The 23,745-nt window shown below is 32.3% G+C and overlaps 1 protein-coding gene across 1 annotated transcript in view; it reads left to right on the forward strand.

Moving 5' to 3' along the window:
• MnM (myomesin and myosin binding protein) overlaps window positions 1-23,745 on the forward strand; it is a gene marked incomplete at its 5' end in the record, with an annotated part of 65,143 nt that overhangs the window by 17,740 nt on the left and 23,658 nt on the right. Inside the window, 4 exons of the mRNA XM_035353623.2 lie at window positions 5,412-5,699; window positions 10,391-10,521; window positions 12,389-14,545; window positions 19,964-20,084. Coding sequence (XP_035209514.2) covers window positions 5,412-5,699; window positions 10,391-10,521; window positions 12,389-14,545; window positions 19,964-20,084 — 2,697 coding nt within the window. The remainder of the gene's footprint in view (window positions 1-5,411; window positions 5,700-10,390; window positions 10,522-12,388; window positions 14,546-19,963; window positions 20,085-23,745) is intronic.

Raw genomic sequence — 23,745 nt, forward strand, 5'->3', positions numbered from 1 at the left:
ACTTGTTTGTGGCTGCAACATATTTGCTGAAAGAAAAGTTGAATTAAATCTACCTCGACTGCCAAATTTCTTATTCATTGTGGATTGGAGTTTCAACATCTAAGCCATCAAAATTCTTGCTGTTCATTACGGATTCAGCTGCTTGTATTCGACTACAGAATCTATTACATATATATATAATATCATTTCATTTGATGGTTGCGGATCATTACTTTGACTGTATATATATTATTGATTTCATTATAAATATATACATATAGTACTGTACCTCACTGCATATATTTGTATTTCAGTTCTTTAATTGGGAAATTAAACAATTGTATTTAATCACATCAGCTTGTTTAACAATTTGATACCTAATGAGAAATGTATTGCCAAAGGATGGTACTTTCTAGCATCTGCTTAAATTTTAAGTTACCTACAATGCACTAAACCAAATTAAAAAACAAAACTAGAAGAAACCCAAATTTTCAGGAAGAGAAACATTATTAACAAGCAAGCAAAAAGGATACGGGACTTGCAAATTAGCAAGTATGCTAAATTTGAAATCTGTTATCCCCTTAAAGCTCGCTTACCAATGATAGTAACATAACACCCTGCAGCTTATTATAACATGCATACACATAGATGTTTTGCGTGGAAGAAAGGATGAATCCAAGAATATAATGTAGTGAAGAAATAATAATATACAAACACTGTGCCGACCCCTTATTACAATACTTTGAATGTTACCTGTATCTCTCAAAAGATAAATGAAACATGAAGATAACATATAATAAACTTAATAGTACCCAAAATACAATAAATTATATTGTAACAAAATGAATTTTAAAAAATTTACAAGTTTCAACAAATACCAATTCTCAACGCACAGTTCGGGAATTAAGAAAATATCTCATAGCGTATAATGTTTTATTCCGTATCTCACTTTTAGTGCTATATAATCTTCCACAGATTTTATATAAATAAAATCTATTTTATGTAAATAAAATCTATAACATAATGGGTATTTATAGTATATGTAGTTCTTGATGTAAAAAAGATGAATTTTCGTACTGTAAAAATTCCATCTATGTGAATAAGTATGAATATACTCATATACACATAATTATACTAAATAACTAATTTAATGAAACTAAATTCCTATAGAAAATGGGGAAAGTGTAGAATCGCCCACTGCTTGGCGTGTTTTTAAGAATTGCACATACTCGGTATCCATGTACACATCGACCCATTTTCACTTAAAAAAACATCTCAGAATTGCACAAAAATGCCATTGTGCACTCCTTTGACTTTATTCATGTACACATCAACCTATTTTCACTTTAAAAGTCAAAAGAAAATTGACAAAAATCCAATTCCTTTTACTTTTGTACAAAGTGCCAAATAAATAAGTGGGCGATTCTGCACTTTACCCGAAAAAATATATAAAAATACTATTTACCTATATATATTAATAATTTATTATTACACAAGGTTTTTCATATATCATCTCAAGGGAACATAAATTTAATTAAAGCGATGCATTATTGGAATAAATTTGAGTCAGTGTTTTAGGTGCAAGTTATTTAGATTTCTATTGTAGAAAGAATACTTGAAGTAATGTATAGAAATATTATTTTGAACCATAAAAATTCTCAATAGTAAAATTTAAAGTACTGAAAAGGTAGCTATTGTTTTTGACAGTAGATTATATAATATAAAAATACCTCATGCTGAGCATTTTCTGAAATTACAATGCTAAATGAAATTTATGTAGTGCAGTATTTAGCAATAATAACTTTTTGTAAACAAATGTGGCTATATTCGCTTAGTTGTAATAACAGTAATTTTAACTGCATTTGTATAAGGCTGTACAGAAGATTTATTTATATGAGTTTTCATCCCCAGAGAACAACCGGATTCCCTGTGGAAGTGATTCCGAAAATAATGTTTAAATATTACTCTAACTATATTTGAAAGCAATGCTATAACAGTGCCCGTATAAGACTCATGATCCAAAAAGCTTTGGTTTTAAATGTCTCGTAAAAACTTTCAATTACTTCTGCAAAATTCATACCCACGTAAAAATTACTACACCGAAGTCAATTGATTATACAGCAAAACGTTCCAAAAACAATCAACTCCACAATTCAAGATAATGCCAGTTTCCTGTAGCCTGACAAAACTATGAATGATTTTTAAGTCCTGTTATTTAATTATTGTCCTGACAAATGTGCCATTATCAGAGGTGGTCATTTAAGAAAATAACCACTATATGAGGTTTCAACTAAATGTAATTTTTTTCAAATAAATAATTCACGTTTTATACTCCCAAGACTAGTACATTTAATATTACATAAATCTTATTCACAAATCTATTTCTATTTCAAAAGCAATTTATGAAAAACACATTTGAAATTTTCTTCATCAAACTAATAATAATGAAAATTAAAGTATGCATAAAAATGATTATATGTGTTTTAACAAAATAGCACAAAATATTTAATGTAAAAATGTGGTTCTAGTCTCATACTTGTAAAGAAAAATAGACCAAAAAGAAAAAACAATCTAAGCTACTATGATCATCTAAATTTTCACATAATTTTAGTAGTGGAAAAAAGATTCCTTAAGCTTGTATGTCTTGTCTACCCCATTCAATAAGTAATAAACACATTAAATACTTCAATGTTTATTTCATTAATAAAACTTACCTTTTTTGCTCGCGAAATATAATTAGTACATTTTTTAAAACATAAAAAAACATTCTTTTTGCTCGGCCACATCATATTAGTCGAAAAATTCAAAATTGAATCATGCAAGATCATTTTTAAGTAAGGTATGCTCAAATTTATTAGTACATAATATTCAAATGATAAAGCATCTACATGAACAAGCTTTAAAAAAGTATTTCTAAACTGTAATCAAAAACATAAATTTTCCAAAATACAGTTTCAGTAGAATGCAAAAACTACATTTCTGCATCTGCACACTGAAACAAATTATCAAGCCTGAAATTATCACTTTTCAGTCTTTAAGCACATTGTTTTTCAGGATAAAAGTAAAGATGGAAAATCAATTTCACGCTCAGAAACTCCATTTCACAACTAGTCAGTTATCAGCAACGTTCTCTCAAACATTAGACACGATTACACGTGCATGGCTTTAGTGGTATATTCATGGTCAGTGCTGGTATTTTATTATTTATTACTAATTTCTAAACAGTAAAACATAGTAAAATTTGTAATACAGGAAATCCTATTAAATAATATATTGCATTACTACAACCACGAAGAAAATAACACCACCATCACACAACAATAACTAGAGCGGCGCCATATTGCTTGTTTGGGAAACTTCTGACAGTGGGGGAGGGAGGGGGAATTTTTTCTTCACGTCAGCGTTAACAGGGAGAAAAGTTTTGCGATTGTGAATGAACTTGTTCGCGTTAAAGAGATGTTGGTTGATACCGGTGTTTATTTGTAATATCAGAAATGTAAGTGCTTATGTGTGTGTATTCAGAGAACCAACTCGTATCAAAAACCACCTCCCTAAGACGACCGCCTCTGAAAGAGACCAGTATTTCTGAAAACATAAGTATACTTTGGTATTGAATATTCCCTCTGTAAGGCGACCATTCACAAAGAAAATTCTGCAAGTGTGTCTGGTCGCCTTAGAGAGATTCATTCCGTAGATGCAATCTCCCTAAGACGACCACCTCTAAAAGATAAACGTATCTCTGAGAACGTGAGTATCTATTGGTATTGAGCATCACCTCTCTAAGGCGACAACTTGCAAAGATGAATTTTTATTTGCGGCTGGTCGCCTTGGAGAGACCTCGTTGTGTGTGGTGTATATGATTACTGTTATTGTTTCCGAAAAAAAATTTAAATAAAAAAAATAGCATATTTAATAAAAACTCTCTCTAAAACGACCACCTGCGTTTACAGGTTACTCTGGTGGTCTTAAAGAGATCATATTTTCATTATGTTAATTTTATTGTTTACAAGAAGTATATTAACGTCAGATAAAAAAATAGCACAAACCCATATAAACCAACAGAAGATTTATTCTTATATTGATACCAGTAAGAAAACCAGCAAAAGTCAATATAAACCTATACAAACAAGTACAAAGTTCTGCCATTGAATGTTGGTTGTATGGGTGTCAATTGATACCAGTAAGAAAAACCCACAGAGATCAATAGAAACCAGTAAAAGTCAATAGAGACCATCAAAAATTTTATAGGTACCAGTAGAAAGTTTTACTGGTTTCTATGGGTCATTTTGAAACCAGTAAAAAAAACCCACAGAGACCAACAGAAACCAGTAGAAGTCAATAAAAACCCATAAAATCTTATGGGTACCCATAAAAAGTTTTACTGGTTTCTATGGGGCATTTTTAGTAGGGAACACTCGTCTTAAGTATTCGCAAAAAAGCATAATGTAATTAAAACTGTGAATATTTTTAAATTTATTTTTATACAAGATGTTTGACAATTTTTAGATAAATTAATGTTTTTGTCTTTGAATTTTTTAACCGAATATTCATTCAATCAATTAAAACCTCTTATTCGCTTGAGATAAAATAAAGATGATATTTTCAGAGGAAAAAAATGAAAAACGTTTTTACCTTTCTCGGCGTTTTTCCGTGAGTCTACGATAAAGGTCTTTAAATGCAAACTTGTTAAATCCATATCTACCAGAAGACGTCAATAACGACAAATCAAATGTATAACAATCCAAAGTAAAATCATTACTTTCTCCGCTTATCTGAATGTATATTTAGGTCATTAACAAAGTAACGGATTTTTGAAATTTTCATTGAAGTGGTTGAGACAAAAGACACAGAGATAAAGATAAACGCTTTTTTGAAGACAAAATCACAAACTATATGATATATGATGACTTATATGATTCCTTACAACAGTCTTGTCTTCTTCAAGCGTTATTATAAGAAATAATCAGGAGTATTTTTTTAACATTTTGCGTAGAAAGGTAACATTTTCTCTTTCTGTTTAATTATACAAAAATTATTATTTCTGAAATGACATTCATTAAATTATCATTTAAAATAGAATAATTATGAGCATTAGACCACTTCAATATTTTCTGTGCTAACCTTTTCCCGTGGGCTATAGGGGCCAATTTCGAACGTATTATGGCCATTTAGTCACTTATTTTAAATGATAGAAACAGAAAAACAAATCTACAGTGTCTTGCACTTCCTAATGCATATTAAGGAGTAAAATTTAAATCTCCATAGTTTACTGAAATTTCTTGAGATACATTTATAGTGAAAGTGCGGGACATATATGTTCCAGCCCCCTGGAAAAGGCTAATTGACCTTTGTACATCTTTAATATAAATAACCCTTGATATATGGAAATTTATATTTAAATGTCCGTGCATTTAACTCTTACTTAATTTCAGCTGCTCCTAAAATTACGATACCAGTATCCTACAAAGAAGGTTTAACATATGAAACAGGGGACACTCTTCGCCTCAAGGTCAGCTACAGTGGAACTCCTACCCCGACAATAAGCTGGTTATTGAACGAGAAAATTCGAGAAGCAGATGAACGATGTTATGTATCATTGTTACATGATGTCATTCAAATTCAGATCCGAGAAATATGTGGAAAAGACGCCGGCCACTATACTTTTGTTGCTTCTAATAAGATAGGAGAAGATACCGTTGTTGTGCCTGTCATTGTTTTAGGTAAATATCTTTTCAAGTACACTAAGTTGTTACCTTTGGGAAACGTACGTTTTTAAAGTAAAACGTATAATTTTATTGGGTTTAAGAAAATCTTTTATACTGCTAGTGTTCCACTTCAGAGAAAAAAATAATTTTATTCAAAATATATGATATTTACAACGACCATCTTTATTACATAAAAGGTGACGTGGGAAAATATTGAAAGAAAATAGTATCTCAGAATACTATCTCAGAACTGTCTCATATAAAGAGTGAGGCTAGATTAACTCGAATTTTAATCACGTGATGCGACGCCACAAAATGTAAACAGTTAGGTGTTAGAAAACGTAAAGTCACATCTTTTTTGCTATAAGAATTGATAGCAAACATTTTATTTCGTCGTTTGATTATCAGCAATTTGTCATATTTTTTTAACTGGTGTCTTTGTTCAAGCATTGTAGCTTGTTAAGGATAACAAATAAGATAAAAAAACTGATATTTTTACCTAGAATGAAATACAAATAATTGCTTTAAGTAAAAAAGGTAATATTTCAGATGGAATTATTTAAAAGAATAGGTAGAAATATATAACCAAAGAAGGAATATTTGAACTGGGCAAAAGTATCGGTAGTCGCAGCCTACCAAAAGTCAAACTGCTAGAGGTAAGAAAAGATCTGCAACAGCATGCTTTTATAAGAAAATTAAAAAACTATATTGAAGTAGCAAAATGATATGGTCTCTGATGATTAAAAGTAATCAATTTTAAAATGCTTTACTCGATTTCAAACTTTTGGATTAAACGCTAGAATTCCAAGGGAAAAAATATGTTTGTTTCTGAAACAAATATGTAAGAAATTTTCTGCCTCCTCACCGCGTGTCATCGGAGTGTAACTGGAAGCAGATCTAGCTGGCAATCGGAAGGTTAGAGCGCCAAGTTCCGGAGAAGGCATTTCTGATTTCTTTTGTTTTCTTCTATGAAATAAACCTGATGAATTATAAAGTGGCCGCATTAAAATTTATTAAAGAACCCTACAACTTAATGAAATTCATTAAAAAATAATACCAGAAATTAATTTTGAATATCTGAGCATAAGTTACGGTTTATTCGTATTTTAATTTGTGAATTAGTCACTTACAAATTAGGGAATTTGTGAATTAGTGTTTAGTAAATTACACATGTTAAAATGTGTTTGGCAAAAATGTAGAGGCAAGTAGAAAAGATTGAAATAAGCACATTTTACAAAATTTTCACAGGACTAGTTTCGATGGTTTTACCGAACCACCATCCTCAGCCGCAAAAAAAATTTTTTTGGGGGTTTTGCAGCTGAGGATGGTGGTTTGGTAAAACCATCGAAACTAGTCCTGTGAAAATTTTGTAAATATAACGCTGATTTTTGTTGTTTGACTTCTGAATTAGTATTTATTCGACGTGTTATTGTGTCTTAAGCACATTTTATAATGGAATTTGTACGTGAAAATGGTATAAGGCACTATTGAGCGATAGGTAAAGGCATTTTGAAGGCGTAAATCGTCATTTCTAGCCTGACGTTTGAGCGATACGAATGCTGAACTCGCGACACGAATGCTAAACTCGCCGATGTAGATTTTATCTTTGGGGAGGAACAATTACAACTCGAAGGAGGGTTTCTAGAAAGGACCAATGGACTTCCAGTAATATTCTCTGTTTTGTCCTGACCTTTGCTGAGCTTACGGCAAGATGGTTGAAAATGTTTTGCAGCCCATTTGCCTCCACAAAATAATTTAATGATTGTGGATTTTTTGTGGAAATTCCTAAATTAGATCAAATACAAGTAGTATTTGTGAAAATTTCGTCATGTAGGTCAAATAATTTGAAAGAAATAGAAATAAATATTGGCTATTGCGAAACAAATTCAAAAATTTTTTATTTATTATATTAAATAAACTTTATTAATTATATCTATTTGAGCGAAGGTTTCGGAAGTTGATTTTAGAGCGTGTTATGCCTGCTTAAAGGTTACGTTGTTACCTTGACTTAATATCGATTTGATTCTCTTGCGATGAATAGGTCTAGCCAATTAGGCTTGTCGCGCCTGCTTCTACGAGCCAGAGCCTTCCTACGTGTTAAATTAACCTGTGAGTCGTTAGGCAAGTTTAATTACATTTTATTTTAAGTTCAACATTACTTGTTTAAGTTGAGCCAAAAGTATGTAGTAGTAATTACTGTATTATTACAACTTTACTTAAATTGTAATTAATTAACAATTTGTTTAAGTTTTTGTTCTAATTATGTATTATTACAACATTACTTGTTTAAGTTGAGCCAGAAGTATGTAGTGGGCTTTTGCAAAGCCAAGTGGGGTCGACTCTGAAATCTTTGTGGTCGAACAAATGGGTGATTTACACCCTTCTTCTGACTTTATCCGTCTGCTGTTAAGACCAGAGGATAATTCCTCAACAGTCTTTCTACAGCTCGTTAGTTTATGTTACTAAAGAATACGATACTCTATGAGAGTATTTCCCGAATACCTTGTTTGAGCAGTTGTTCCTTTTCCGCCTGCAGCCCTATACTTAAAATGCATCTTGGCAGGTTTCACGTTCAAGTAGTGATGCCAACCACTCGAAATTCGCACTGGCAATCACTATTAACGCCAAAAAAACTCTTTTGTCTACTTCTCGTCAGGGCTCTTTAACACCTCAAAGTGTCATTTCAGCACACACCTTCCATTACAGTGCTTATTTCAAGTTTCACCACTTGCCTTTACGTTTTTGCCAGATATTTCTAGATCACACTATATAGTTAAAAGAACAAATAAAAAAAGCAGATAACTTCGTTTTTATTACAGTTGTTTAGATATTCTTTTAACATTATCCCCCCAACAGCCTATACAATATGTTAATATTGTATAATAGAAAATATTAGTAGTCATTTATTAGTTATCTTTATCTAAATGAAAAACTTATCCTCTGAAAGTTTTCTGTTGGAAATGCTTAAGTCAATATGACACATATCTTTGTTTATCAGTATCAGTAACATCACTTCATTCCTAATCCCTTAAATTCGAGCTAGAATAATTCCTGATAACTGTATGCCCTAAATCTTTACCTAGTATATACTAAATTAAGTACTAAGAGGATCAAAATAAATCAGCCTTTAACGAAACAGTCAACAAAATTTCTTCCTGAATTCACCTCGTACTTAAATTAGCAAAGTGTGTCAAAGGTACTTATGTAATTGTTAATATGTAGTGGAGGTATCTATGAGCACTCGAAATGGTAGTCACTTAATAACTCAATTAATGTTCGATTATATTTTAAACTTTTCGTGCTTTCCTCTGCATGATGTTAAAATTGCATATTTCTGATTAGTCGGTTGGTTTAGTTGATTATGATAAACCACACTAGGACTACCTGCCTTACCTGGAGAGGGATACTTTCGTGGAAGTTTTTCTAGGGGAAACTGGCTTGTTCAGATGTTACGCATGGTGAAAACTACAAAACTGCCCATGCAGCCAGCCCATTTGCCTGAAATTGAACCCAGGCCGGAACTATCAGTGTTCAGCGATTATGTCGCTCAGCCGCTGATGGGCGTATACTTCTGAAATAAGTAATGTGATTCAGAAAATGATAAGTGAGAATAATAAGATATTTAAAATATTCTTAGTTATGTTTACTTAAATAGACAACATATACAGTTCACACTGCATAAGTTTCTAATTGGTAACACATGTTTGAAACAAAATTAATTGTATTGTAATCAGGGTGCGTCAGAAAATGTATACACACTTTAAACTATGGTAGAAAATTTATTTTCCAATCTACAAGGTTAAATATCTGTGAAAAGTAAGGTTATATTCCACTTTGAAAAATAAGTTTATTTTCTGGTCAAAGTGAATGACCCAAATGGTGTTTAAAGTAAACGTTCAAAATGGTAGCTTTCAGCGTCGAATTATTTCTGAGTATGAGTCACTAATTCCGCACTTCGCACCAAAGTGTCCAATGGGATTTCTGCGCTTATCGCTTGAATCTCATCCCAAAGTGTGTCAAGGTTACGTGTTTTGCGACAATACACCTTATCTTTTACTGTGCCCTATAAAAAAATCGAGCGGTGTAAGGTCTAGAAAGCGTGCAGGAAACTCGATTGGTCCCCTGCGTCCTGTCCACCTAACTTGGTACATTATCACTCCCCACTAGCAATTACACTTTCATTCATCACTTTTCATTTCTCTGATTTTTTTGTGAACGTTGAAGCACTTCCAGCATTGTAACTGAGGAATCATCACATGTAGCCGTAAGAGGTTGTCCTAACAGGTCTTTGTGCACATCACACCTGTTGCATAAACCTGCAATGTTTCTTGTAGAAATGTAATTATTAGCCTTAAAGGTGGGTCAGTCCCGTGCTCACATCTCCACCGTCTCTGAACCGCAGAAACATTCTCAAACGTCCAGTACCACTCCGCTCATGAAAGCTCAAACGTATGCCCTCCATATGCATGTTACTCTTTTAGAACTAACTGGGTTGCACAACTAGGTCGGCGACTTTGCTGCCACCTGTCAAGAAACATAATATTACGTGTTCTTATAAATTTAACCTTGCAAATAAATTTTCTACGTGAGTTCAAAGTACGTATAGAGTTTTCTGACGCACGCTGTATTGTCATATACCTGATTTCTGTAAAAGAGACGCAAATTATGTTTCAGTATTTTTTTACTTCCAATACTAATTATTTTAGGTCCACCTGATCCTCCAGCTGGCCAACCAGTATTAGAGTTGCTCGAAGGAAGCCAAGCAACGCTTAGCTGGAAACCACCTTCACGTGATGGAGGCAGTTCTCTTTTCAGCTATATCATTGAAAAAAGAATGGTAAAAAAAAAAAAAAAAAAAAAAAAAACTATTTACAAATATCTGCATAATTTAACTTCAAATTTGAAGATAATTATGGTTTACACACTACAGTTGGATTTCCCATGCGATAATAAATTCGTAACACATATTATAAAATCCAGACATTTTACATATTTTGCAAAATAAGCATATTATATTTTTATAATTATTTAAAATTGTTATCAGAGTGGTAGTCTAGTGAGCAAAGTGTACTTCTGAAGTCTATGGAAGACCATGAGACTATTACATTTAATGTGGTTCGTCACTCCCCGAAATATTAAAGTCCATAGGAGATGAACTTAGTAATACTGTGATTGATGACAAGCATTTAGTTAGTGATTGCTGGCTTATGTGTTCTACTTCGCTCATAGGATTTAAATGCAAACGCTTCCAGAATGATATGATTACTAGCATTATTTCCAGATTCGAATCGAAAGAATATTACCGTGATTTTGAACGAAGCCTGACGGTCGGACTTGTTGTTGTCATGTTGGAAATATCGACGGTCCCTTTTGTAATTTGGATTTTCTTACCGGGGTTGAAATTTTATGATTTTATCGCATTTCTACGTCTTTGATCCATCAGTCATTGTTGCAGTTGCAAGTGGAATTTTCTAGGAGAATCATAAGTGGACGGCTGAATCACTGGATAGCGATAATTACGGCCCTTTCAGCCTCACAGTACTAGTACGTTCATTTCCGTAGCAGAAACTAGCGTGGACTTTACAGGACCACGACATTTTGTAGGTTTGTGACATGCATTAATGGTATAAAGGTGATCTTACTTTTCTTTTCAATCTGTGTCCGTTCGTTAATAGCTATGTAATGCGTATTATATGGTAAACTTAAATGCTTAGCCTTAACCTCTGCTTTAGTTAGGCAGGTATATTGTTATTTAAAAATGAGTTATCGAATAGAAGAAAGTTACACACTTATTACATAGAAAGGTAAAATAAACTTAAAACTTTTATTAAAAATCAATATCCTATAGGCTGCAGGGAAAGAATTACAATCTAAAATTAGTTCAACCTTTGTGGACTTGATGAAACACATCAGAATTGTTTATAACAGCACTGATTACATATTTACAGTCAGTAATGCGCTGAGATTTCCTTCTGTAGATCAATATTTAGCTTCACTATACTGCATCGTAAACTAACCTGAATAAGATTACATTAAATTTCTCTTACTGTAAAATTCAATGAGTGCCGCTCTGCTCACACCTAAATTTTAAATATAAACACTATCACTTTGAAGTATCCACAATATCCTTCTTCTCCTTCTCTTTTAATTTGCTTTTTCTGATGACCATGATATATTTCAATAATGTAAAAATGAAGGGTATATTTATTCACAATATTTTAGTTAATTTAAAACAAAATCTTAAAAAACCGAATAAAATTTTATATAATTTAGATTGTTTGCTTTTATATTTTAGTTTTTATATTGTTTTATCAAAATTTAAAATGTTCGAGCCAAGACTATGTATCATTTTTCGGTAAACATTCTTAAAATTCCTTTTGTTTCCCATAGTAATATTAAAGTCTTATGATCCGTAAAAAACTGCAAAAACTGAAGGGAAGATGAATTCTTTTAAATCTAATGGTAATTTCTGGTGCGATTTAATTTACATTACTTTGCGAAAGATTAATTATTAACTTCCCTACAGTGTAAAGATATAATACATAATTTCAATTTCAGTAATTAGGTAAGTTTCCCGAAGTCCAGTCATAAAATTTATTCCATCTTATTTCAATGAGTTTTAAACATTATTTTTCAAAAAGCTTTTCATTATTATACATTTATAAAATATTTCTAATTAATTTTTTGTTTCATTTCACACGCAGTTGGAAAGTGACGAATGGATACAATTGTTCACAACGCATAGAACAACTATCACTCTTGAAGGTGTAAAGGATGTTGAAGAGTGTCTTTTCCGTGTACGAACTTCGAATATTTATGGAATAAGTGCACCGAGTCAGCCTTCGCAGTTTTTCAATTCTAGAGGGTTACTTACGCTCTGTTCTGAAGAAATCACTCAAAGTGACTCTATGTGTGACAAAACTTTTAATGCAGTATGTAACAATGAAACTCAGAATATTTTTGCAGAGTCAACAATGCTGACCAAGAACGATAATGCACTTGAAAACAAGTCCCATACTGAAGTACCTTCAGAAGCAAGTGAATTGACCAAAAATCAACGGGAAGCAGATTCACATTCCTTCCTAACGACAGTTGAGTATAATCAAGATTTACAAAGTTATGATGACCAAAAGCCAACTTTTATTATTCCATTTGGTGCTTGCATAGAATCACATAATGTATTTTCCGAACATAGTTCTTCAGTGGATGACGAGTTGCTGAACATTGAACGGACAGGTGTTATTTATAATAAATCTGAAAGTCATAATTTTTATAATATACAGTCCACTGCTGAAACTCTTGATCTGGCAAAGAAATATAAATGTTATTCAAACACTACAGTAGACAATCCCTCAGGGATGGTTGAAGATGATCCAGAAGTTTCTGAAATTTTGATACACATTCCATCTTACTCACAGTCAGGAATATGCATTGATCACACTGATGATTTAAAAATGCATGAACCAAAGTGTTCATACACTGCAGAAGAACCAGAGTGTTCACACACAGAAGAGCAAGGCTATGATATCGTAACAAAAACATCGTATAATAATGACTTACAGCAACTCAACTGCACAAGAGTGAATGTGGGAAATATATATTATCCTTACGTTGGAATTCTGCAGCTTGACTTCCAGAGCAGTTTAGTATTATTTTATCAAAAAAATTTGAATGTTGTACATTTATTTTCTTTCGACAAAAATGGTACAATTTTGAGTTATACAAATGTCAGCTGGCAGGAAACTGATCCACCTTTCAACCCAGGTCTAAGGCCAGAAAACCTTTTCAACTTACTAAATACTTTTTGCATTCCTGAAATTATAAATAAAGCACTTAAGGCAATTATGCCATTAAGCTTAGAAAAGGCAGAAAAAGATGAAGCAACTTCTTCAAAAACAGATTTTGCCTCTAAACAGTCAACATCTTGGTCTGAAAAAGAAAGGGACACAAAATTTTCACAGCTTGATTCTTGTTCTTCATTCGGCAAAAACGTTTCTTTATATACCAAATTCCAAAAGAAAAGATCAATCAATATTCTTGACGAAGCTGATGATGAAGAAGACAATGAAGATAGTTCTTTTATATGTAGCCTTAAAAAGGAAGATGAAAGTTTTCTAGAAGGTGATTATATAGGTTCTATATCCAGTGAGCTTAATAATGAAGAAATTATTGATCAAATAAGAGCAGAGGAACTTACAGAAGTTAATGCAGATGACTGGGTGTACCAAGTTTCGCCATTTAGTATACCTATTGAAGAAACTGCTTTTGAAGAAAACGCTGATGATGTTTTATACTCAGAGTTTAAGGTGCAAGAAATTGAGAATGATAAATTTAATTTACAAGAGAAAAGTGTGAAAGAACTCTTAAATTTCACTGAAGAAGTGGAAAGACGTTTTGCAGAAAAAGCTCACCAAATTGAATCGTTAGAAAATATTCTGCAAGAACAACTGTCACACTTGGAGCAAGATCTAAAAGCTGTGCACAAAATGCATGAGAATCTCATTAATAACAATACGATACCAACTTCAGAAGGCTTCCTTGAAGAAGACGTGGAAAAAGACGGCATTAATGATGAGAACTCAATCAAATTTAATTTGAAAGAGCAATATGTTGAAGGATATAATATCACTTATGAAGACCAAACTGAGTTTGAGTCTGATTTCCTATCTCCCAATCAGTCTGAAACTGGAAAGGAAGAATATGCTCCCAGAGTACTCGTACATCTTCAAAATCGAATTGTTCAAACGGGATATAGGACTAGATTCTACTGCTTGATATCTAGTAATCCTGATCCCCATGTCATGTGGATGAAAAACGAAAAACCGCTTCCTCAGAGTTCCAGATTAATCATCGGCAGTTTGGTATGTTTTTTTTTTTTTTTTTTTAAATTATGCATTATAAAATATCTTTGCTCTTATTTATGTTGTCAAGTCATAGTCTTTTTCTGAGTTTATCTAGCTTTTTATGTGTTATATTAACAGACTGGGCTTTGTTGTTCCTGATAATTTACCGTTTTCACAGAAAAGAAGTAACTTTTTCCCAATGGCGGGTACTTGCTTATGCCAGCATTGGCCACTCCTAAGGCCAGATGTGGTGGCGTCTTTATTGTGGAAGCACCTAATAGGTGGGCCACCTTTGTCTCCTATGAAGAGACTGACAATTTTTACATCCATGCCTTCTCCGGGACTCGAACCCGGGACCTTCGGTATCGCAATCAGGCTCCCCTAAGCACTATACCGTCTGAGCGGCAAAAGCAGTAATATAATAGCAACCATAACAAAATTAAGTATTAATTCAAGTCTGGGAAGTATTTTAAAAAATGAAATACATTTTGAGGCTACGTTATAATTTAGCTAGAATTCTAAGTTACAATAATGTAAGTGCCACATGTTCTGTGCACTATGCTTATGTTTTCGCATTTGAATCAACGATAATTTTTAACTCAGTCGCCGAGTACTGGTAATTCGAATCTCGGCAAATAGATTGGCAACAAGCAAAGACCAGGTTTGCTCATATCTCTTTGTTTATAATGACGCCAACGACTCGCTGGAGCTGTGTTCAGCTGTGATGTCAGCCGTGATGGCTGTGTTGTCATTATAGTTCGTGTATTTGCTCATAAACGGTTATTTCGCGTTAGCTTTAAAGACTTTTTCATTGGAAAATAAAAATTCAATTGTATAGATTTAAATACATTTAACCTCAAGTACTCTTTACTATATAATATATAAAATACTTCTTAATCAAGAAAATCTTCCCCACTAATTTGTTATTTTACAATGTAATTTTCCCCCTCTATTATTATCCCTATAGCGTTTTATTAGACGTAACCGTAACAACGATATGCTTTGCTGAACATTTTTTGTTTTCTTTCTTTTACCAGTGTCTGCATTCCAACTGTTATACTATAAAATAAATTTAATAATATTTGTGACAGGATTTAAAGTGTTAATAATTTTCACAGACTCGTAAACAATGATATTCGACTTGAATAATTGAAGAAGAGTATGTTCGTTATTAACGAGGTGAGTAAACTGCAGTGAAGTGGGTACAGTTCGAGAACATCTTTTTCTTTATGTACTTCAAGTAAACTGATATGTTTTCTTCTGTAGACCGTTAATTATATGAATGTTTTTGTGCTATTTCCCATGTTTAACGTAAATATGAACGAATTTCTCTTCGAAATCTCTCCACAAAAGCATGCTATCTTCAACTAATAGTCCTTGTATTCAAACAAACAGTCTTACTGAACTAAAATCTCTCCGCGGAGTTTTCTGTAAATCTATCTAGAACTATGACAGTCAACTTTGACTGCTACTAGTTAATTAGACTGTCAGTGTAGAAGTAAACACACCGAGCGGCACCAGGCCCTCAACATAAAGTCACTCTCACCACACTCACAAGCCACAATACACTTCTTCGAATGGCAATGCCTCAATGTGAATATTAAGACTTTACATACATATTACATATAATATATGCGATTTTTCATACATATAATTTACACGAAGGCAGCCCGTAAACTAAAGTGCACGAAGGCCTTCGTGTTCGCCTTCGTGCACTTTGGTGGGGTTTAGCCCTACCAAAATGGGGGCAGTGGTGGGGCGGTTAAAGTCGCTGAATACTCATAATTCGACCCAAGTTCAAACTCAGGCGAGCGGACTGGTGACATAGTTATTTTTCGCGGTTTGCGCCATAAGTAAAAGTGAATACAAGCCAGTTTCCTTAGAAAGTCCTTTATGAAGGCATTTCTTTCACTTAGGCTGCCCTCAAGTGCTTTTCCGTAATCAAATAACCTAACCAATAATCTCTAATTTATGCGTACAATGAAATGGCTTTATCGTGTAAAAAGAATATCTTTACAATTAAGAGTACTAATATGGTTACAAGCAAGGCAAATGCAACCTTTATGATCCAATCTGAATTTTAAATATGAAATAAAATAATCATAATAAAAAATAGTACAGATTCAGCATGGCGACTAATAGAATAAATTATGAGCACAGGCTCTGATGGTTATGGAATCCACACAACTTAGCAGTAATTGCTGCTGGCCGTTAGTACTGTATGTCTTGATGCCTGCTGTAATTTTCTGAAAAACTGCATGAATTTGCATTATTCTGGTTGACTTGGAAAAGGAGGGTTAAAAAACAGCAGAACTTAAAACCTAAAAACGTATTCTACATCAAAATTCAAACAATAATTTTAATTTTCTAAACCATGAATTAATTACCTTCGAAGATTTAAGATCACCCGCTTTCATAAGGAATGTCTGCCACCATGCGCACATATTTTTTAATATATGTATATATAATAAAATTTTTTTAAATATATGAATAAATGCGAAGTAAAAAGCAGTTCAAAACTAATCCAGTTGCCTACTGATAGCAGAAACAAGGTGTGGTAATAATGGAAAGTAATCTGAAATCCAATATCCATAATCTGAAATCCAATATAATACGCTTAAAATTAATTCTGCTTTCTTTGCACAAAGGTGTAAATTGTGATGATTTAAATTACTTTTTATTACGCTTCCTTTTCGGTTTTAACATTTTTGCAGCTTTCATACAATTTACTACTGGGCTTCTGGTTTTTATTATTACAAATGGTTTGTTCCGAATTAGATATGGGATGGATTTACATATTTAATTTATTTTGCATTATTTATATTAATAGAAAAATTTCAAGATGAGCCAAAATTAAGATTATCTTAGATTATCCTATCTAAGGGAAAAGGTGTAGGGGTAAATTTAAGAGGCCTCAAAAGTAAAAATGGATATTCAGAAAGGTCAAAATGCGTATTATACGGGATGCAAATATAGCAACTCTTTGGTAAAAACCTCAAAGTTAAAGAAGCAATCAAAACTTAACTGATGAAAAAGTAACTAAATGGTTGAAAATTAAAATTATTAATTTCACTTATTTGATGCTTTAAATAGAACTTGTCAAGGGGTGAGTATTTAAAACATTAAACCACGTAGATTAATGAGAAATGAAGAACATGTTTCATTCCTTTCGGCATATGAATCTGCTGACCTAATGCGTAGTGACAAAAAAATAGCATTTAAAATATTGCAAATAAACAAATAAAAAGGCAGAAATTATAATTATGTTTGCTGATGGAGCACTATTAGGCATTTTTTCGGAATTTTAAAATGCTATTTTTCCAGTTCTAAAAGTATTTGTTCAAGAAATTAAAACCTAAAATAATAAGTCAATAGGTATATACGGAACCTTAAAGGTTATGTGCTTATTCATGTACGAGTTTCATAGTCGTTTATGCTTAATTAGTTAGGGTATTAACTCTAGATATTTGCTTACAGTAATTATATCGTACGCGCTTCATCAAAATGTTTTTTTCGTACTTGGTTTGGTGCACAAAAAGAAATATAATTATTTTGTCATTACGAACTAACTTAAAAACAAAGAAAATTAAATGTTTGAAAAATGAGGCTATAATTCATCGAACTTTCGAAAACTGTCATTTTATAAGATGCTTTATACTACAAGTTTGCATTTTGCAAGCGAGATGAGTTGAATTTGATAATCAGTGCGCCGATTAGGGATTAAACATAAGTATACGTGAGATTCAGTGAAGAAATTGCCAAAGCAATAATATATTGCATATATCGAATTAAATAAAGACATCAGACTGAGAATTCTGAAAAGCAGCAGTTCACGTACCAAAACGTAAATCATTTGCATCAATAGTTTGCTTTTATGTAAATATATTTAAATAACTAATATGCACTAAATAAACCTTTAGCAATGACTTTACTTCAAGGTGAACATTACAAATTTGGTGGAAACGCTGCGAAAACAATTTCGATGAAGTAGTGAAATTATTTGTATCAGATAGAATGTTATAAATTGAAACAATATGTCCGCAATTCACAAAAAATTACATATTGCTCAGATCTAAATCTATATTTAGATGTTCAAAATATTAACTGCAGAATCGATGAAGTTGCCACTTGGCAAAATGTATACGTTTATTGTGCACGATCAATAAGAGAAATATAGAAGATTTTGTTAAATTTCCAAAAGATTTTTTAATGCTTTTAAATTTTGTCAATAATTTGGCCTTTTAAAATAAAAACATTCACTATTTCCAGATTATCTACAGTTATTTAGAAACCTATATTAAAAACGCTAGCTGGAAAAAAGAGATTTGCATGATTCAGTGCTAATTGTGAGAACAGGTCAGGAGGATAGAAACAGCCTATAAATTTAAAATATGAAAATACTATAGAAAAGGAACGCTTTATGTGCACAAAAGTCTGTCATTCTCTTCCTTATTAACAGCAACACCATTACATTAAAGAAAGCAATATGCATGTAACTGGGAGTGTTAGTTTAATTTAACATAATTACATGAATCTAATTTAATCACTTATTAAATATTTGTATTATTGAATATTGAAGGAAATTCTGAAATTTTTTTAACAAATCCTTGATCTCAACATTTGACTGTTTTCCTCGTCTATTTGTTTCAAAATTAATACTCTAAGTGTAACTTATGCAATTGAGTTTCAAAACTCAGTTTAGCCAAATTGACTCATGAAACTAAGCTAAACTTACATCATTATCTTACTCATAATTTATATAGCTGTCGTTAAGAATCATTATAAAAACTTACTTATTTGAGCCGATAGCTTAAAAAATATGAGCAATCTAGGACCAATTAATTGCATTAAAACAGTTTTTTAATTTTTTTAATAACAATTTTTTTTCAACAGTATCCAGGCCTGGGAAGGAATGGTATCATGACTCAGAAACCCAGATAGTCTCCGTTCATTTTTTCTGAGATACAAAATAAATAAGATAATGACAAAATTAGCCGTAAACACGTAACCAAGGAGCCTTTCTGGAATTTTGACGGCTATGACATTACTGGTGAAATAAATGTTAGAATAAATTTAAAATAAATCTTACGGAGCCAATAATCAGCATTATCCTTTAAAATTTAATAATGATATAAAAATTAGTTACTGAATTTGTTATCGTAATATTCCTTCTCAAATAAGATTTTTTCTTACAAAATTTTTCGAGTCAACTTTCTGAAAGGTAACATGACACAAAATATGAAACATTTTAGCGCTAAGCAGAAAATTATCTATTAAATTAAATTCATTTTAGTTTTCATAAAACATCGATATTGCAAAAGTTGTTCTGTTATATGTTTGTCTGTTTCTGTTGTTCTGTTAATATGTTCCGTTTTTAAATTTAAATTATTTTTGAACAAATGTCCCATTGCTCAAACATTTTCCCATTTCTTATAGGTGGATTCAGGTCAATATTTAGATATTTATAATGCTAAAACTTCCGACAGTGGCCAGTACGCTTGTGTAGCATCTAACTGTCATGGCTCTGCACAGACACAGTCATATCTTCAAGTCATGGGTAAAAGTAACTTTAACATATATCTATATTAAAATATTTTACCTCATTAATAACTCTAGTGAACTAAAAAGAGACGTAATTATTATCGTATTTCGCATTTGAAAAATGGTGATTTGAAATTCTGTTATATCTATGATTCAAACATTCTAGCTTAACAAAATGATAACTAGAAAAAAGTGATGAAATAAGTAATTTAAATGCCAAAACTCTTTCGTAAATAATACAATTGTTATCTACTTTCAGTAAATTCACTAGCATTTTACAAATAAGTAATCAGTCAGATTCAACAAATTCTTCATCAGTTTTCGCTTTTGCAAGTTTTTAAAGGCAAAATTCTTCAATGTAAAAACGATTTTTTTTTTTTTTTTTTTTTTTTTGTGGAAATTTTTAATTGATCGTAGGAATCACAATTGTGTATAAAAAAATTAACTGTATTTTCTGATGATTAGGATAACTTCATTAATGAATACAAATAAGTTTCATATTTATTCCCTGTCGTTGCTAATGTTTCGTTGTTCTGTTAACACATCGTAACATCTTCCTCTGTATTACAAATGTATATTTATTTATTTATTTATTTAAATTTGCTTTAGAAAGTATAAAAGTGGAATTTAATATTGTGAATATTCCTCATTCAGAGCCAGTTGACAATTCATAAAAGTGTGCAAACAGCTAGTAGCGGTAATAATGCATAAATAAGCGGATAAAAACAATATGCAAGATAAATCATAATAGTTACTGAAAAACTGAATGAACTGTATGAATGCTGAAGTAAAACCAATATCATACAGTAATAACGATGTAAGGTTTATCCTACATCGTTTATCCTAAGTTTTTAACAGCTATCTTTATTTAAAGCTACTTTCCTGTCCTTCCTAATTTCAGCTTATAATTTCTTACCAGAATGTTTTTGAATCGTGTTTAATGCACATGAGTGGTATTTAAGTCGAAGTTCCACTAACTTCGTTAGACAGCTAGAGTTTCTGACTAGCGCGCGTTAGCTTTTTGGTTACGTCTCTCTCTAAGCTCGGCCGTATTTCAGGCCCTTGATAGCTTGCTAGCTTATTCGATATTTAGGGGCCAACTACATAGAATCTTGATAGCTTCGGCTATATATTTTTAGTTAAGCATTAAATTAAATTCTCATCAAATTTTACAAATAAGAAATTCATTTATACAGCACTTGCTGACAAAATGGTTCGAACCTTAATGATTCACTTCTTTAAACTTGGCCTACAATCGGCCGAGCCAAAAAGCCGCTGAACACTGGTAGTTCGATCCGAGGTCCCGAGTCCTGGCAAACGGGCTGACTGAGTAGAAGTTTTCGGTTATTTTTTCCCATGTGTATGGGAGCCAGTTTCTCTTAAAACGTCTTCCACGAGGATCCCTTTCTTTCCGTATTGAAGAACCTAATGGCGTCTCTTCCTCCTCTCCGCCCCTAATGGACAAGTAATAAAAAAATTCCTCAACCTTAACGCTATTTGTAGTTAACCGCAAAGTTTTAACAGTTGTCGCTCAATTAGAGCCTTCAATGATTCCTCACCTGATTTATTTCTTCATATATTGCTTAGAAATTAACATGTAATACTAAATCATGAATTCTCTTGTTGTTAATAATATTAAAACAAAGAAAACTGTGCCAAAAAGAGGCAAACGTATAGACTTCTTTTCCAAGAATTGGGAAGTGGGCAACGGTAACAGCAGAAAAGCACTATTATTCACATTATTTGCTAAGACCAAAAAATAAATATGTACCCCATTAAAGATTTGTAACAGAGTTTTCGCACCTCATTTTAAAATAAAAGGCTTTAAGTTAGTTTTGTAGAGCCTCGTTGGATATTTTTGGACTAGGAAACTTGAAAATCAGCTATGCGGTTGCCGACATTCGAATCGCGGATCTTCCGCTTGTCAGCTAGACGTTTAAAATCCCGTGACATATTGCTGACGTTCAGCACTATGTCAGCAGGCATGAGAGAATGCACAAATAATTCCTTACATTTTCCTCTGCTTAAACGACAGCTGGGGAGAAGCGTGAGCTACCAAATCCCGCTGATGCCGAGTTATTACCTGGATCGTATACCTTTCAGTTCGGGCTCCAGTGTAAAAATTAGCAGGTTCTTCAGAGCAGGAAAAAAAATCAGTCGAAGTCTGTTTGAAATTCACATCACGATTCTTTCAGTTTACGAACTGGACATTTTACGAGAGCACTTTTGGAGAATTTCTGTACTTCCTTACAATTTTAATATAATTTCTAAGTACATACAGAATGAGTCAGAAAAATCGCTACACGTTTGAAATAAATGTAACGTATTGTTGTTGTGTATTATAGCGGAAAATGATGAATGAGTATATGGCTTGAAATTTATTTTTTCATTTCTAAAAAGAGTCATGTATCTAAGCTAAAGTCGTTAGCCAAAATGGGTCTGAACACGCAGTGCAAAATGACAATTGCAACTTAAGGGATTGCTTACCGCCCTGAGAATAGAGAGATGCAATTTTAATGCAACATTGTTGCAGATGACTGTGGGAAAATGGAAACAAACTCGGAAAGAAAATTATCTGAGAGATTCACACATAATCTTTACTGCCGCAGCAGCATCTCTAAAGACTGGACAAGCGAAAATCCAAGGAAATCGACCGGCCAAAATATTTAGTTCCATTGTTGTATACCATTCTTCAGTTTAAGACTGGATTTTGTAATGGGATTCTATCCCTACCTTTAGCCATCATACTAACGTCACACGATGCAATTAAATTCTGTAGCCGTGTCTTTTACTCACCTTAGATTTTGAACAATTTTCCTAGAAAGAACACTGCATCACATAATTTTATTGGCCTAAAATAGCTATTTAAAAGCAAAATAAAAGATTTACCTTATACATTACTCTCACACCTTTATATTGCTAAGAAAAAAATAGGTACATTTATCATAGAGGAATAGAGTGGAGGTGTCACAGGAAACTAAAATCGTATCTGGTCTCAAATACATGTCATTCAGATTTCCAGGCCAACGTAATGCCAATTATATCTCAGAAGCACATGTGTCGTTATTCATTACGATTGTTAGCTACCAGTCAGACTCAAATTTACGCTTATCAAAGCTTTACCCTAAGGGTTCAATGTAAATTTTCGACTTCCTCTAACTTACTTTAATAAGTAATTTAAAGAAAGACAATTAGATGTTTGGTAGTAAAATTACATGTTTAAGTTACAAAACAAAGCTTGCGGAAACTTAATAATTGTTATTTACAAGGAAACAAAATTGAAAAATTTTGTTTTTGGAAAAAAAAAAAAAAAAAAATCATTAAATATGAAGCCGTCAAACGGTCAGAATAACCATCTCATCAGATTCTAAAACTAAATGTTAACAAAGCATTACTTTTAAATGACCACTCCTGCTTCTAACGATCAGGCCTTAGTAAAAGAACACAAAATTTAAATTGAAAGCCAAATATCTGAGGTCAACCAGTGTGCAAGAATGCTTAAGAAATTTTTTAATTTGAATATCAAACAGCACAACAAGATAATATACCTTACATACCATACTAATAAAATTTTCCTTTTCTGGTTGCAGCAAAGCAGAGGGAATAGCAGGACAGAAATATTAACTTAACAGGTTAGAAACCAAAATTCTGCGTTTAATCAAAAAAGAATTCTGAAG

This window comes from Stegodyphus dumicola, chromosome 2 (genome assembly GCF_044657685.1).
Source record: "Stegodyphus dumicola isolate Sdum_Otavi_A_Nest chromosome 2, ASM4465768v1".
NCBI lineage: Eukaryota > Metazoa > Arthropoda > Arachnida > Araneae > Eresidae > Stegodyphus > Stegodyphus dumicola.